We start from the raw sequence: 19,121 nt of genomic DNA, 5'->3' as shown, positions 1-19,121 counted from the left end.
ATGCGGATAGAAGATACTCTCCTCTCAAACTTGTGCTACGGAAGGTATCAGTCAAACTGTGAATAAATACATGCAGTTTAAGTACAAAATGTGATATTTTTCACAGACAGAAACATCTGATACGTGTTCTTTCGTGATTTGATGATTTCAGTCATGTTTTATTTCAATATCTTCAGACTTATTATTGACAGAGTATTAACAATTGCAAAAAGGGACCTCAAGTATCACAATCACGCAATGAATGAGTCCTGAACAAGACCTTATAAGAACATTTTCTGGAAGAAAAAATGCATGAGCTATGACGACCACTTAATTTAAAAACATGTAAACATTTGTTCAATAAAGCCAGTTTAATGGCTTGCCAACCGTAGATATGACAATAACAATGTTAGACCTTAGTAAGTTTGTAAGGTAATTAATTGTCAAATCTACTTCATTTCTTTATTGTATTTACCAGTTTGGTTTTACTATTTCTTGAAATATCTACTAACTGATTAGACTAGAGTTTAATATACAAATGAAATTGCCGCAGAACAAAACTGAAGTGCCTTTCCCTCCTTGGATTCTTGTGGTATTGCAAGTAATGGTAAGCAACCACACCTAAAAGATGTATTTAGTATTGTGTGTAATTCCTGAGATCAGGAAAAGTTTTACTACACAAACTGATATATATATAGTCATTTCTAGTTAAAAAAAATGGCTCTGGCTAATCGTAACCGAGTTTTACCTCATTTTATTCCCCCAAATTCAACACCATTAAGTTAATGTTTAACTTCTATATTTTAAAAGGATTTGATTGACATACCAACTGAATACCCAGTTATATGTAAATAAGTTACAAGATGTATTAAAAACTGGAAACTAGTAATGCAAGGAAAACAAAGGGAATATCTTACTACTTATGTAAAACATTATTTTTAAACTTTTTCATAATAAACTCATCGAATAACACATTGCATTGCACAGAAATGTAAAATCTTTATTCAGTAACGTTTTATTTTTGAAAATCTAACTGGTAAGGTAGTTAACAGAGTACCTCCGTAGCCAAGTGGTGAAAGATGTTGGTATCAAATCACTTGAACATTGTCTCCGAGGGTTCGATCCCTGCTTTGGTCATCGTGTTGAAGCCTGCTTGCGGAAGGTCAGCGATTCTACCAGGTGTCGACCAGGTGCCCAGAATGGGACATGAATTTTCCTCAGTAATTACAGGTAAAAAGTTGCTATTTATCCTTTACTGTGTCAATGTGATGTTAAACTTAAAACACATATGTGCAACATAAGATTGTCTTCAAGAACTGCTCCACGAAGCTTTGTTTTGTTCTAGGGTTTATGTCCCACCAAAACAATTTAGGAATATGGCAATTTTTCAGCTTTGAATGGTAAGGGAACGTCGAGGCACCCGCCATCATAGGCATGGGCAGATGCCTGGGTAGAACCAACAATTTTCGGTAAACCAGTTGTATTGCTAACTCGCCTGAAAGAATTTTACGTCACTTGAAGGGTTTCAATCCCACATAGGTGAGATTGCCGCCATTTAATTTCCCGGTATTTCCTATTGATTTTATTCAAGCTAAAAGATTTAGAATAAAGCATTGTATATATTAAATGCAGCTGATTTATTTAGCCCCAGAAATGGAGAAAAACAGGTACAGTGTGAATGTTCATTCGAAAATATCTGGATATATGTCTCAAATTTTGTAATTATCTCCCTTTTCATTATTAAAGATAAATACTGATAATAGCACACACAGTTTACCTAGACTTACTCAATGTAATGAATGCACTTGCTTCGCTGATAATTGAATAATTTCAATAATATAGAATGCCAAGAAGCAAATGCACATTTTGGCTCTTTACCTCCCTTTACTTTGTCTTTATCATGTAATTTATATGCTTTATATGGTAAAGATTAACTTAAGATATACAGTATGGTTGATTTAGACATAGTTTGTATAAAGGAATGTATTTTGTTCATGTCATATCTGTATTTTAAAGATACATATATTGCAAATTATAGCAAATTTATAAAATTAGAAGCGATTTATCTCCTTTAAAGCACACATAACTCCATTTTAAAAACCCAAGATAGATTCAAATGTTTCATTTAAACTTGCTTAATACACTCTAGGATTATATTACATACATGTACAAAGTATATATAAAGTACATTTTAAAGAAATTTAATTGATAAGAAAATGGACAATAGCATAATTTATGGCGGCCATTTTGAAATCAAGACGGCCGCAAAATATTGATGGTAAAAAATGGTACCAATGGATTTTAAGAGACTGGCTGTTTAAACTTAAAAAAACACACAAACTCATATTATCAGACAATGTGACACAGACAAATGACTGAGATGTGGATACGGATGTCTAAATTGATAGAATTTGTTTCAGGATTCACCTCAATTAATTAGTGTAAAAACAGTAATTTTGTATCAGATATAGGATCCGATATACTACTTTCGTGCTGATTATACATGTAAAGGGGAACAACCGTCTGACATGTTGTAATCGATGAGCGCAGATAAATATACTGGTACAACAGGGGCGTCGGAAGGTGTTTGATATTGGGGCCGCGAGGATGGGGGGGGGGGGGGTAGGTACGGGAGGGGGTATCCCCCTCCCGTAAGGGTGTTAAGGTGGAACTCCCCCTGAAATTTTTTAAAAACAGGATCATAAATGGCGAGTTCTGGTGCATTTTAGGGGTACTGAATCGCATCTCAAGCCTCCAGTATTTTCTTACTATTTACATGACTATAAGCAAAATAATGTTTAATAAACTCTTATCAGAATTAATAATGTGTAACGCAATACAAAGAATGCATATATGTTTTTTTTTTCGTATTTAATGTATTGGACAATAATCATTCATGTTACATTCAATAAACTCAAGTAAATTCACTCAACAGTTTTCAACATTCTCAAATCAGCTAAGTGGGCTTATTCAGTCTCTTAAACTTTTCCAAAACCTCATCATAGTGAATCCGAGGATGAATTTTGAACCACTGAACATTGAAAGAGCGCTGTTCAGGATTATTTATTCCAAACGTGCGTTTTGGAAATTTGAAATTTAGTGGTTGGTTAGGAGTATCCATTATGAGTATCATAAAAGATTTCTTATTTTGTTTGAAATATCTTCTTCTTTTTTTTTTTTTAGTAAAAACAGTTTATGTAATTAATTCCTTATATCTTAGCGGTGTGATCTTAAACCTTACCTCTTTCATAAAATAAAAACATGATAATTATTTTTCTGAATTTTATAAGTTAATACCTTAGATCTTTGCGGCGGGTTATAGCTTAAACGTACCATTAACTAAAGACATGCCAGTTAAAAACATGCTGATTTGTTCATGCGTAAATCCAATCACGGACACGTGTGTATGACTCCAATTAACACCCCCGATCGTGTCACCGTCACCACGGTAACACACTAGTCTGGACAGCGTGTATTGTTTAAAGAGAAGCAAAATTTAATATACTGTACAAAATATTGGGTCCGCGGATCTGCGGCTCCAACTTCTGAATTTACAAAAAATCGTTTTGGGGCAAATTATTGGGGCCGCAACCGCGGCCCCTGCGGCCCCACTTCCGACGCCCCTGTACAATCAAGCAAATCATCATGTTATAAAATTACATCTGAACGAACGTTGTAAAAGTTTGAAACATGTTAATATTTTCAGTGAAATTAAATCGACAACGGGCAGCATAACCTCTACATGTATTTCGTTCATGACTTTTTTTACTTTGGTGCAACAGTCGTCTGACTGAAGATTAGGGTGTATCTTTGTATGCAATTGTAATACCCTGCAGTGATCTAATTGATAATATTTTCAATACATTTTGAATATCTGAAAGGATTTCTTATCTTGCTTATGACTTTGGCAGTATAAAAGTTGATCAATAACATTTTGTATTTCACATGCACCCCAACAAAGAGAATCAGCCTTATTTTGTATTTATTATTTATATTCTCAGCCTTTACCTCTTTCGCCCTTTTGCTAATGAAATACTGTTGTCATTTTCTCTTTCATATATTGTAATTTTCAAAGTTGCTTCGTGACATCTAAAAATATGTAATATTTTGTCCTTTATATATCTATATATGTTAATATGTCAGACGGCGTCAATGAAATAGAAATAACAATACTAGAACCTTCTAGAGTATTTAAGAAATAATTTATAGCAAAACAGTGCTTTAACACTATTTATACACGATAAGCGGTTATACGTCGGGCGTAATAATTTCACGAGGGCGCAGCCTGAGTGAAATTATTTCGGACGACTTTTAACCGCCCGAGTGTATAAATAGTGATAAAGTACTGTTTTGCTATAAATTATTTCGATTCTAATATGTTCTTTATTGTAAAATTTATATCAAATATGATGGAACTGTTTCTTCGCGCAAGCATGGCGCCAATTGTAGGTATTTGTTAAAACACGCCAGGACCAGACACGGTAATACGTCTTGCGGCAGAATTCAGTTCGAGCGCAAATTATTGCGAATTCTTCAGCAAAGCGAATAACTAATTCAGTATGTGTATGAATTAATCAAAACATTTGTGCAGCGTGACATTTCGTTTTAAACATGTTATTCAGTAAAATATTTCGTGAAATTTGAAAACGTTATTTCTTGATGCGTACATGGCGCTAAATATCACGTTGACGTGACGTCAACATAACATCGTTGTGATGATTAAAGCATAGTTAGCCATATTAGAATATAAATTCACACATGTAATTAACTTTCATTGATATTCTGCGTTAATGTTAAATATGTATAAGCCAATATGCATGTGATATTTATTTTATTATTAAATGGTAAATACGGTAATTATATAGATATCAATTTAATAAAAGATATCAGAAGATCCCATCAAACCTTAGAACAAAACTAAGTAAAAACGGGTCATAGCAGACTTGGTTTCTTTCAGTCTTTTCATGAGAATTTTCCGCACTAACAGGGCTATTAGAACTGTTAATAAATTTTTTGACTAAAATTATTATTATGAATGTAATCTATATAGTATATATGTGCTTCCCTGTACTGTATATTACACTACACTCACTTAAAATTAATAATTTATGGTCTATTGCACTCATTTAAATTGAAACTTTTCATGACTTCCTCTTTCTATCTTTGATATGTTTATCATGCTTGGTATCGCTTTTTCAGCGTCTAGTTTTATTACCTTGTGAGTCATAACAAAATAGACGGGGAAATTATTTAAAAAAAACTGTTCGACTTTATAATGAATACCTATGTTTAAAATGCCCTACTGGTAGCCTACAGTTACCCATGCTACAGAACCACTTCCTTTTCCTTACTGTTCTAGTCTTTATGACTGGTCTATACGGAAGAACAAATATCAATGGAATGGACGATTGTTTTACTGAAGAATCATCAGTTATATGTGATCACAGTCTACCATATGTTCTTCCTGATAATATGACAAAAGTGATTGTTAAAGACTTTTTGCATACCATGATAAAAAATGAAACATTTACGGATATAAGCTGGATGTCAATAGATTTTTTGGATATAACAGTACATCACTATGTGCATTTAAGTCTTTATGATTACAACATTTTTTCTCTCACTTCTTTAAAGACACTCGGAATACATTCCCCTGATCTAACATTTAACGATGAGCAAAGTCAGAGAAACATTCTGTACGGATTGACAAACTTGCAATCATTAAATCTATCTTCATGTTATTATCTCAATGCAAGAGGTCTTTTGACAATGTTGGAGACACATAACCGCTTAGACGCATTAATTCTTGACAAGTTTGCCACTACCGGTGCTAGTAATTTAATTGTAGATAATGCATTTGTTAAAATAATTAGTAAATTGGAGATAAGGAAGTTAAGTTTAAGTGGATGTAACTTACTAATAAAGGGTCCATTTTATCCAGAAAATCGTTCATATTATCTACGTGATTTAGATATTTCGAATATCACGTTGTTAGTTAGCAGTGGCAAATCACTAGGAGTACTATTTCAAGATGTACTGTCCAATTTGAAAAGTTTGGATGTATCACTTATTCAAACAAGATTTATTGATCTAGATTATAGTTTTCTGTCTAACAAAACAGTTAACTTAGAATGTAATAAAACTAGCGATCACTATATTCTCAGTCTGCTTTACAAACTTGAAAATTTGAAATTAAATGGAATATTTGCTAGAAGTATGGAGATAAACAATTCCTTTGTTAACTCATCAAAGTGTAATTTCAATCTAAAATCACTACAATTAAGATCTAATAAGTTATATATTTTTAATTCAACTATACTGTGGCCAAGCAAAATGAATTTATATGAACTTGATTTATCTTTGAACGATCTGAAATATTTATCCCCTTTTGCCTTTGGCTCTATCTTGTCGTTACAAATATTCCACCTTGCTCACAATAAACTGTATCTGATGACATCTTTTGTAGAATTTCGGTACCTGTTCTTTACATTCAAACATTTATTACACCTGGATCTTTCACATAATCAGTTAAGCTGGTTACCTTCCACAATGTTTTCTAATAATATCAACTTGACAGAACTAGATTTATCTCACAATGAGTTCGCTTCAATAAGTTTTGAAATACGACATCTAATCAACTTACGTTTTCTCAACATGGAAAGCAATAAGATACTCTATATTGATGGTTCCGACTTGCGCAATCTAGTTTTCCTGACACATAATATGCCAAATTCTGTTGAAATCAGTTTTTCTGATAATCTATTGCTTTGCAATTGCAAGTCAGAACCGTTTATTACATGGTTAACAAACAGAAAACGAAAGTATACCTGTACCTTAGATGGCAATGATATTGTAATTGATGATGAAGCAATTGACGAAACAAGGTTCCGGTGTATACGTTCACGAATCGTGAAAGTTTCAGTCTCAACAGGTATAGCAATTTTCTGTATCACCTGTCTAGCTATTACGTTCACTGTATACAGGAAACGAAAACGAAAAATGGTAAGAAGAAGGGCAAATTTTCTAGAAGATTTTAAAAATGGATTACTAGAACAGAAGTTTTTATGCTTCTTGTCGTTCTCAAGTAAAGACGAAGGACCTCAAATCAGTCAAATTTATGAACATCTAAGTGAATCGTTAAAAGCATTGACGGGAATAGAGCAGGAAGTGATATGTTTCGGTGATAGACATGTACATCTGGGATTTCCAATCGTTGATGAAATATTACGATGTATATCAGAGAGTTGTGTAGCAGTTTTTATGATTTCAAACAGATTCTGTGAAAGCCATTGGTGTCAAATGGAAGTTAGAGAAGCCTACGCGCTTAACCGACCTATTATACTTATTTGTAAAGAGAACATTGACTTAACATTGATGCCACCTTTTATGTTAGGACTTTTCAGTCAGTTTACGCGAGCCAAGCTCATTACAAAAGATGACGGTCAATTTGAAATTATACCAGACTTCCAACAACTGTCAAATTCCATCCTGAAACATGCGACGAGGCGGTATGAAGAAGATATTAACTGATGTAAACACACACAGTAATCTCTGTTAATTAGATAGTTACTTGAATTCCATTTTTCTAGATTATTCTAACTTATATCATAGTTAAGAAGAAACAGTTTTATGTTATAGCAATTTCTATTATGATATGAATTGGTTATTAGCATCGTGTCGAGAAATATGCAATAGTTCTGCTGCTGGATATTGCGAGCAGTAAAATGCGAAATATTTTTTGCTATTAAAGAACGCGAGTACAATTAAAATGTCTAAAAACTGCATATTATTGATTGTAATTTGGTCGCTGTAGAGTCAAATCCTCGTAACAGGGATTTTAATATTTTCAGAAGAGGTGTGTTTCTGTTTACTTTGATCATAAGTGATATCAGTAAGTAAGGTATAGTAAACATGTCAACAAAACATTGAATAATAAACATCATTAATAGGTACAACAAGAACATAATATTGATAAGTTAATAAGATACTTATATCGTTTCACGATAATTAATTATTACAATAAGAACACTTTAAAGATCACAACGAGACGTTTTGAGTTTTATTACTGAATTACTGAATGCTGGCGAAATTCGAGTTATGGGCTTTGACTCTGCAGGGACGATTATGTTGCTTACAAAGTAATTGTTGTGTGTATTTGTAAAAATAATTTTCAGAACGATCACAATACCTTTGGCTCAGGTGAGCTCATAAGTAACCACCTCCATGTGGGAACATTTTGTAAAAAATAATAAAGTTGTTTAAATACTGGCATAATAATTGTTTTGTATCAGATTTTATTAATGAAACTGTAATATATATCTTCTACTGATTTGCTTCCGACTTAAATGTTAAATACCCATTTGCAGTTAAAGATGTGTAGTATGATCTGAGTTATCTATAATTCTAACACGACCAGCAAATAACCTACATATATGTAGAGAAAAATCTGTCTTGGGTTATTCTGCAATAACCCACGCGCGTGGAATGACGTCATCTGATCCAGGTGCGTAGCACGGTCGTAAAAGTAGTTATCATTTTTTGCTAATGCTGTTGATAATAGCATGTCGTGTTAGAATCGAAATGATAAGTTCTAAAGTGAAATGTATCGTAGAATAACCCGAGATTTTCGTTCTTATGCGAGACAATATGGCCTTCGTGATATATTCTTACGCATAAGAACTGAAAACACGAATTATTCTACGATAAACCACATTTGGGAATTTATTATTTCATTAACATAAAGAAATGAAGCAGAATGTCAGAAAAAGCAGTTAATTGCGTCATTGATGCAGTTAGTAATTTATATACAATGGACGGAATTAGCTTTACCTTATACCATACATGTAGTAGCATATATCTACTTAAATAATGCTTAATTAGGAGTAATCTTGTAATATTTCATAGCCGTTGCTATCTGTTGTAACAGAAAATGATTTAAATAATGTTGATTTAGACGTTTCGCATTGTTCAAAACCATTACTTAGTAACAAGACTTATAGTACAAAATATCCATCTTTAAAAGACCTTTGTACCATTTGTTATCTTTAATTTGTGAAATTAGCAGAGGAGTACGACATCCACCTCATTTTTTGTAAGCGACGTTCATTTATCAAAGTGTATCGTATGTTTAGAATATTAAATGGAATTACATTTGACAAAGATCACATATTATCATTTACATCATCAAAAGCAAAGTCAAGTTCAAGAGCGAAATTTGAAATTTTTCCTATTTGATCAGATTTACAACACTGCTACATTATTCCTGCACCGCCCGATTAGTTCAGTAGGTAGAGCGGGGTCGTGTGTATGTTCTCCGTGACTTTTTGATAAACGACATCGTGTCTGAAATCATTAGTCCTCCACCTCTGATTCATGTCGGGAAGTTGGCGGAGAACAGGTTTGTACTGGAACAGATTCCAGGAACACTGGTTAGGTTAACCGTTACATGACTGAAATACTGTTGAAAAACGGCGTTAAACCCAAAACAAACGAACAAACAAAAGCAACATTATTCCGTTGCCACAATATACCAAAGAATTAACCAGTGTTTTTGTGTTTCTTTTTCCTATAAATATGTTGATATAAAATATGTACTGAAGTATGAAAATAGTGTCCAGTACATTTGTATCACTGTCACAGTTTGGATAACATATATTTCATAATTCTTCCATCTGATTAACATTATCGCCAGAATTGAAGAAACCTCTCGTCATTTCATGTTAACGTTAGATATAGTACAGTACCTGTACAAATAGGGAATATGCATAATTGATAGGTTATAAAACACTAATTTCAATATTTCACACAAACTTGAGTAGTCAGAGAAATTAAAGGAGGTAAGAATGGAATCAATAATAATTTCTACTATGTTAATCAAATAATCAAACATATGGAAAATAAAGAAGAAATGGGATTTCACAAGAACTAATATAGCCATAAACAAAGCTAGTACGAGCCTTTTAATCAAACAATGTTAGGTTATTTTACATTGTTCTGACCAATACGGAGATATATTTGGACGAGTACGCAGCTCAGAAAACAATATTGGACGAGCCGCTACATGTAGGCGAGTTCAGTATGGTTTTCCCTGCTGAGTACGAGTCCAAATATATCTCGTATTGTACAGTTCAATGTTAAATAACCTTTTCATTCTATATCTATTTTATTTTAGTTTAAATTAAAAAAGATTCACAGAATATTGTATTTCTGCCTTCCTCATTTCAAGGTGCATAATCTAACTCTGTATATAGAGCGCCTACTTCACCCGATATACATTCGGAACAGTTTCACGTGTTTCGGGCTTTATCGTATGTTTAATATGGGACTTTTTGAACAGTCCAAATACGGAAAAATACAGGATTTTTGTACGCACGTGCGTACAATAAGGTAATATAATGAACGTTTACGATTGGATAGATAAAATAGATATAGAATAATGAATAATAACACATGGCAAGAGAAACACATCAGGCATATAGTATTCCAAATCTGAATGTTAAAATTGTTAAGCAACAGCAACTAAATATTAGACCTACCATCGCTTAATTCTATCCAGTTTTTTTCACATATCAGTTACAGTTTATACTGGATTTTAGGTAAAATATGGTATTTCCTGTTACGCAGCAGTAAATATCTTAGAAAGGAATCGTCACTAAATCGATACCCATGAAGGAGATGAAACAACAATAAAAATGTAACTGACTTGGCCATTTTATATTTCTAGTCTTCTTTTTCTTTTACTTTTCTTCCTTACCTCATCACTCAGCCAAACTACTTAGGTGTACCATTTATCGGAACTTTTATCCGAGATCTCTTTTAATACAAATGTAATAATATAAATTATTTATTTATACTTTTTATGATGTATTATGAATATCTTAGATTTTATACCATGTATTTTTCCTATGGGGTTGGGTGAGCTGGGGTACTTACATAAGCCCTTGTCCTTACGTTCGTCCGTCCTGCCAAATTTGTGTCGTGCATATCTGAAGAAGTATGTGAACTAGAGCCATGAAATATCATTAAATTGTTATTTATCATAGATTTCGACATATAAGACCAGAGTTAAATCTCTTGATTGAGTAAATAATTCATCAAAGGTCAAAAAGATTTTGTTATTCCTATCTCAAAATTTATTCGACATAGAGGCATAAAACCGAAGGAAACGTATTATTCAGCAATGAAGTTGTGCACCTAGGGGTTTGCTTTGGACTCTATTCAGCAAGACCAGAGTTATGGCCCTTGGTCAAGTCAAACATATACAGTAAGAACTTAAACGTTTGTGCCGTATGTATCTCAAAAAGTATTTGAGCAGTTCATGAAAGTTTATAGGATTGTAAAATTGTGCACGTTATTTGGGGTCCTTTCCACTCCTACCCTCACCACACCATCCCATCTTTCTACCTTCAAAAACAAATTATTTCACTCAGTCAGTTTCATTTATCTTGTGTTTCTTGTTTATGTTTTGTAGTATCTATATCATACGCCCACACTAACACTAACACATCAAATAATGCCTAGTATTTCATTGTCAGCAAGTAGCATAGGTCCGTGCAGTGATAGTAAGGTCCGTATTATTCTAGTTATACCATTTGGTATTTTTTGGAAAGTAGAAATACATTCATTTTCTGTTTTCAAATAATTGACGAAATTAGATTTTAAACTGCTAAAAATAATAGGTAAGGGCAGATTTATCGGAATCACAGGGCACCACAAACACAGCTTTAGAGCCAAGCATTTGCAAAACAGGTCCACAACAAAATAGAAGCTGTAACGGAAAAATAAAACAGAAGGATTGCTTTAAAAGGCCAACAAGTACACTTTTATTTTATGCAAATTAAAGATAGTGGGGGGGGGGGGGGGGGGGGGAGGGGTATACAAATACAAATAAATGAATATACAAAAAGGAATGCTACGTTCCTAAATCAAAGTTACACTACAGCGTAAACCACAGCAGCGCAGAAACTCGTGTACAAAAGACATCCACACTTACACACACCAAACACAAACTAACTTACATAGACAAACACACAAGTGAGATATGGCCACACTGTTGGACACCGCCCAAGACACACAGACGCACAAACACACAAGCACATATATAAGCAGGAATAAAACAACAAACAGATACCGCCTGAGGATTCCGGCAGCCAAAGTTAAGATGGGCACGATAACTTACTCATAGTAAAAGGGGAGAGGATGCCAAAGCAAGGGAGCGTAATTGCAAGGGGAAAGGACGGGGGCGATAGAGGGAGTGAGAAGAAAGAGGAAAGAAACGCTAACAATAAACAAGACAACATGCGCAACACATAATACAAGACAGACAGAAAACAAGTTGAAAATAGGGGCACCCCTTTGGGACGGTCAGAAACCTGTATAAAGGAATCCCGTTTAAACGGGTTTAAATGCTTTATGGCATGCCAACCTCGCACTTACCCTATTTTCAACAAGTTAGACAAGACAATCTTAATAAAGTGCCAATAATAATAATAATAAAGACTTTTTTTTAACGAGGCAATCCAGTCTGGTAATCCGATCTTCCATGTGAACCTCTTCATATATACAATGTTTACAACAGTGTAGACATTCAAATTAACATAGCAATGAAATACATTATTATAGTTATGACCAAAAGTTATATAATGTAATAATGATTTGAAACATATGCACACAGGTACACACACACGTACGCACGCACGCACACACGCACGCACGCGCGCACACATGTACAGAATGCACAATTATAACAATGGAAAACAAACAATACTACATTCGCAACACAAAATACAAGACCGGACAGTTAATAAATGCCAGCTTCAAACAAGACTACATACGCAACATCAAATACGAGACGGACAGAAAACAAGTTCAAAATAGGGGCACCGCCTTGGAACGGTCAGTCACCTATATAAAGGTAACTGGATGGTTTAAACGCGTTTTGCATGCCAACCTCGCACTTACCCTATTTTCAACAAGCTGGAGAACACAATGTAAATAAAATCATTTCCTCATACAAAAGGGATTTTTTACATAGTTGCATATACAAGAAAATGAATACTCTCTGTATTCACTAGTGGCCTCTGAGGCAGTGTGGATAAGGCCACTGAGAAAATACCACTAGTATAATTGTGCTAAACACTTCATCTCAATCGAGATATTAGAAATGGCAGTAACAATTAACCGTACTCTCCACATATTTAAGTTTATAATTAGGAAAATCTTGTCTTATTTTTTAACATTAGCCATGCTCGATAAGGCAATCTCTCGTACGAGCCTACGTTTCATGTAAAAGGTAGTCCAATAGAAGAAACATTTTGTAATAGTGAAAAGTTTAGGTATGCAAGTAAAATTGTGCATAAACACCTCAATTGCTATAACTCTGCTTCTCCACCATACTTGTGGCTCTCCAGATTGATTTTCAAAAACTTTTCCAGTTATTTCACAGACAATGGAAAGTAATAACAAAAGGACATAACTCTTGTAAATTCCACTTTTTGACGATATTCTGTCATTGCGTACCGTGTCAAAGCACTTGCTTCGAAGTCTTTATGGTATGCTTCTAACACGGGAAAAGACAAAAGAGAACCATACAGTAAAGACATCTAATAGTTATGATTCTTGCAAATCACACTTTAGAAAAATGTTTTCTGTTTATCAATTTATGAAATGTCAGTTCATTTCATAACCCAGTGAACAGTTCGGTTTTACTTTGATAACTATTATGAAAAATAAAGGGAGATAAAACAGAGATGGGCAAAGTAAATATTTTTGTTTGTTAAACACTGCACTCCCAGTTACCCGTTAGAAGTGTGAAAAATTGCATCACTTGTGTTATGCCCCGGACAACTACATGATTTTAAAGGAGATAACTGAAATACTAATCAAAGTAAAGTTATTGTCCTTTTGTATAGCACTATCTCTTAATGTTGTCTGTCGTTGTATGAAAGCTCAACAAAATCTCTAGAATAGTTTTCAGTAATACCTTTGGCCGAAATGCTATAAGCAAATGAAGGGAAATATCTCAAAACGCAATCAAAGAAAATATATGGTTGTAGTACAATAGAATTTTCCTAAAAATGCAGAAAACAAATATCAGAGTAAATCTAGATCCGTTCAAAAGGAACAAAAATTGCCCTTCATGAAGTTAAGTCAAACACAATGAAACAGGACTATGAAGTAACAAACTGTAAATCAACTACACACCTGCCCTCTCTGTCTCAAAATAGATTGATTTGAACGTTTCTGATATATTAAAAACGGATAAAACAGCTGACCAAATAGATATTGGTTTAACAAAACACTTCTTTAAGTACTTCGCTTGTACAGTTAGAGTCTTAAAGGGAGGTTATAAAAACACTGAATTCAATAATACTTTCTACTGCATTTTTCAATAAAAAATAATTATTAGAAATAGTAGGCAAATGGAAGTAATAATATCACAACCTTGCATGGCTAAAAATGTAATTTCATTGCAAGTCTTTAACAATTGTCATACAAAAGTTCATAGCATGTCATAACATAGGCAAATAACGTTCTAAAACTCATATCATATCATTCCGTAGGCAAATAACGTTTTATTTAATTCACAATTTTGCTAAATAATTTTCCCTTGGTTGTGCAAACCAGATTTTAAAATATCTAACAGGTATTAAGCAAACATAAATAAATGTAGATGATATATTGTTAAAATCTCGAACGAATCCATTAATGTCGAAAAAATTATTAACTAGCTTTAAAACGTGTTTGCAGCATTGTTTTGTGTTTGAACGTAATATATTTTATTACTGCTTTTAAACTTCTTAGCACAAAAATTGTAAAATCAAAAATGAATACTTGAATATTATGATATGAAATAAATAATACCGATGAAATTTACGAATACAATCAAATAAATTCATAACAGAATACAGGTGTATCACTACACGCAATGCATATATTTCTAGTTAATAATTTCTTCGTATCTCAACGCTGCATGTTTTACAATTCATTTGGAGAGTTTTTCAAAGTCTGGAAAAATTTCAATTTCGCCATCTTCCTTTGAGACAAGCTTACCTCGTGTAAATTGCTTAAATATTTTCAACATTAAAGGTGGGGTGATTGTTAAGTCAATTTCCTCTTTGCAAATAAGTATTATGGGTTTATTTAGCTCGTAGGTCTCTCGAAGTTCCATTTGACACCAACGACTTTCACAGAAGTTGTTTGTAGCCACAAAAATTGCAACACAATTTTCCGAAATACTGCGTAATATTTCATCAACGATGGGAAATCCTAGATTAAACTGTCTGGTGCCAACACATACCAGTTCTTGCTCTATTCCTGTCAATGCTTTTAATGATTCTTTTAATTGTTCATAAAATTGACTGATTTCACGTCCTTCATCTTCACTGGAAAACGCTAAGAAGCATAAAAACTTCTATTCCAGTAATCCCTTTTTAAAATCTTCTAGAAAACTGAACCGTTTTCTTGTTTTTCTTTGTTTTTTCTTCCTGTACACAACAATAGCAGTTGCTAGAGAGACACCACAAAATATTGCTAGGCCTATCGTTACTGAAACTGCGACTATTGTTGAACGTATGCACAGGAACTTTACATTTTCAAGTGCAGTTTCATCAAATGGAATCGTATTGCCCTCTAATGTACACACATACTTATATTTTTTGTTTGCTTGAATATACGAAGACAACCAAGTAATATATTCTTTTGACTTGCAGGTGCAATGCAAAGGATTATGAACAAAACTGATTTCGACAGGTTTTGGCATAGTTTCTATTAACAACGCAAGATTGCTTACATCGGAACCTTCAATGAAGAGGATCTTATTATGTTCCATATTTAGAAAACGTAAGTTAATTAGAGGTCGTATTTCAAAACGGATTGAAGATAAGTCATTGTGGGACAGATCTAGTAAAGTCAAATTAATATTATGAGGAAAAAACTCAAAGGGAAGTTTGTTTAATTGGTTATGTGACAGATCAAGGTGTCATAAATGTTTAAAAGGGAAGAGCAGATTTTGGAATTCCATATAAGAGGACATGCGATATAATTTATTATGAGCAAGGTGAAATACTTCTAATGACAAGATTGTTCCAAATGCAAACGGGGATATATATTCCAGATCGTTTGAAGATAAATCAAGTTCATAGAGTTGCATTCTGTCTGACCAAAGTATTGTTAAATTCAAAAAGTGTAACTTATTTGATCTTAACCGTAATTACTTCAGAGATCTTATACATGTTGACAGGTTAAAAAAAGAATTGTTTATTCTTATACTTCTAGATAATATTCCATTTAATTTCAAACGTTCAACATTGAGAATACTGAAGAACTTATCGGTACTCTCGTCGCATATAAAAATATATTTTTTCTTGTTGATAAACCATAAACTATATCAAAGAATCTAGATTTAATAAGGGATAAATCAAGACTCTTTAGATGAGATAATACAGTTATCCATAGTGTTGTGCTTAAAGACGTATTACTGATGTCTATCAGTGTCGTATTTGAAATATCCAAGTCATTTAAATGATTTGATACATTTTTATATGAAATGGACCTCTTAATAATAAGTTACATCCACTTAAACTTAATTTCCTTATTTTCAGTTTACTAACCATTTTGAAAAATGCGTTGTCTAAAACTAGGAAGCGATCACCAGCAGTCCGTAACTGGTCAAGTATTAATGTGTCTAAGCGTTTTTCGTGTTTTCTAAGATGGATTATATAGCTGCCGCACTGAGATGATAACACGATGACAAATTCAGTGACTGCAGCTTTATAAGTCCATAAAGAATATGATTCTGGTCGTTAAATGATAAATAAGGGGAATGTATTCCTAGTGTTTTTAAATGATTGAGTAAGGAAAAATTAAAATCATAAAGATGAAACTTCACATGAAGATTCACTGTTATATCCAGGAAATGTATCGTCATCCGGCTCTTATGTGTAAATGTTTCATTGTTTATTCTGACAAGTAAAAGGTCTTTAATTTTAATACTTGATACGTTATCGGGCAGAGCATTTGGTAGGCTGTGTTCACAGATAACAGAAGTTTCTTTCAAAGAACAGTCTTTCATCCAGCTGGTCACAATTCCTTTATTTTTGCCATTTATAAATATTACAACAGCGGCGAAAAGGAAGTTGTGTAGTATTTGACGCTTGACTTCTGAAATATATTGAGACAATACCATTTAGATAGGTTAATTTACCCTGGCCTTCATACAGTCAGTTAGAAGAATAAAGCCAGGTTCATAGTTCTGTGTGAAAATCGTGCACGTTCATGCTTTCAGTTTAAAGAAATAGCCCATTTGTTTGCCTTTAATGGGGAGAGTATATGCAGTATTCTTCTTTAGTGAAAAAAATAAGCGAACGTTCCTACCGTTCATACAGATTATTCAAAGGAACTCTGAAGTTTGACTGCAAGTATTAAAACATTGGAAATTTGGTGATTTTTTTTTTGCTTATTAAACGTTTGCATCAAACACATATTTTTTATTTGTAGGAATGAGACCAGTAGGAACATTTTAGTTTATGTGAAAGTAAGTAAATTATGTGTTTGACTGCTCTTAATTGCTCATTTAAAATAGACTAATAGGTCAATATCAGATAAATAAGTTTATAGTTACGCTTTTAAGTCATGTCCCAACGGCATATTTATAAAAGTTATATCAGCCGGATGAATCCCTATGTAAAGGTTACAGCAGTATGGTTTTTAAGACAAAATACTTTAAATAAATATTAAAGGCAAATATATATGTAAGTACTTCGGCCTATTCAAACAATGTGGGTGAAAAGTGTGATAGAAATGACGTCCTGACCTTTTAAAGGTGAACAATAATACAGTTCTGAATATGTTTCGATATTTTTACTTTATGTAGTTTTCATAAATTAGTTTGATAAACAGATCAAAGCTGAAGCTATAAGTGTTTTTTATGCCCCCGAAGGGAGGCATATAGTTTTTGAACCGTCTGTCCGTCTGTCGGTCGGTCTGTTAGTCTGTCGGTCTGTCAGTCTGTCCGCAATTTTCGTGTCCGGTCCATATCTTTGTCATCGATGGATGGATTTTCAAATAACTTGGCATGAATGTGTACCGCAGTAAGACGACTTGTCGCGCGCAAGACCCAGGTCCTTAGCTCAAAGGTCAAGGTCACACTTAGACGTTAAAGGTCATTTTCCATGATAGTGCATTCGTGTCCGGTCCATATCTTTGTCATCCATGGATGGGTTTTCAAATAACTTGGCATGAATGTGTACCACAGTAAGACGACGTGTCGCGCGCAAGACCCAGGTCCGTAGCTCAAAGGTCAAGGTCACACTTAGACGTTAAAGGTCATTTTCCATGATAGTGCATTCGTGTCCGGTCCATATCTTTTTCATCCATGGATGGATTTTCAAATAACTAGGCATGAATGTGTACCACAGTAAGACGACGTGTCATGCGCAAGACCCAGGTCCGCAGCTTAAAGGTCAAGGTCACACTTAGACGTTAAAGGTCATATTTCATGATAGTGCATTGATGGGCGTGTCCGGTCCATATCTTTGTCATTCATGCATGGATTTTAAAATTATTGGGCATGAATGTGTACCACAGTAAGACGACGTGTCGCGCGAAAGACCCAGGTCCATAGGTCAAAGGTCCTAAACTCTAACATCGGCCATAACTATTCATTCAAAGTGCCATCGGGGGCATGTGTCATCCTATGGAGACAGCTCTTGTTTTCTTCTTCTTATTTTTTTGCTAGTATGATTCAGCTTGGAGTGAACCCTTCTTCATTTAAGAAATACTGTCTAGAAAACTTATACGTTATTAATATATGGAAAGAGGTTATATGGCCGCGGAATAATTTCTTGAGGGCATAACCCGAGCGAATTATTGTACAGACGGATAGCCGATTTTTAATTTATCAATTTAAAGATACCAAATAAAAACAAATAAAAAACATAAATCTTAAAAAAAAACTACACATTATGAAATATACTACTAAACATTACGATAGCCGTGCAATATCCCCTTCAAGTGAAAACATGTGCAGAGAAACGAATGAATGTTTCTGTACTTTCTTAGACTGACATGGGTGGTCTTTTTAAAAAGTCCTACTTTCATGTTTATCGTTTTTCCGTGTTCGATCGGAAATTCTTCGGGATCAC

The 19,121-nt window shown here is 33.7% G+C and overlaps 1 protein-coding gene across 1 annotated transcript; it reads left to right on the top strand.

The window, feature by feature from the left end:
• Positions 1–5,308: 5,308 nt before the first annotated feature.
• On the top strand, positions 5,309–9,497 carry LOC128555768 (toll-like receptor 8). The gene has a single exon (XM_053539230.1). It carries the CDS (start codon positions 5,344–5,346, stop codon positions 7,507–7,509), a length of 2,166 nt encoding a protein of 721 aa, XP_053395205.1. The 5' UTR covers positions 5,309–5,343; the 3' UTR covers positions 7,510–9,497.
• Positions 9,498–19,121: the final 9,624 nt, after the last annotated feature.

Source organism: Mercenaria mercenaria, chromosome 3 (genome assembly GCF_021730395.1).
Source record: "Mercenaria mercenaria strain notata chromosome 3, MADL_Memer_1, whole genome shotgun sequence".
In the NCBI taxonomy this organism is placed as follows: Eukaryota; Metazoa; Mollusca; class Bivalvia; order Venerida; family Veneridae; genus Mercenaria; species Mercenaria mercenaria.
Note: the sequence above shows the minus strand (reverse complement) of the source record. Positions and strands in the feature narration are given on the sequence as shown.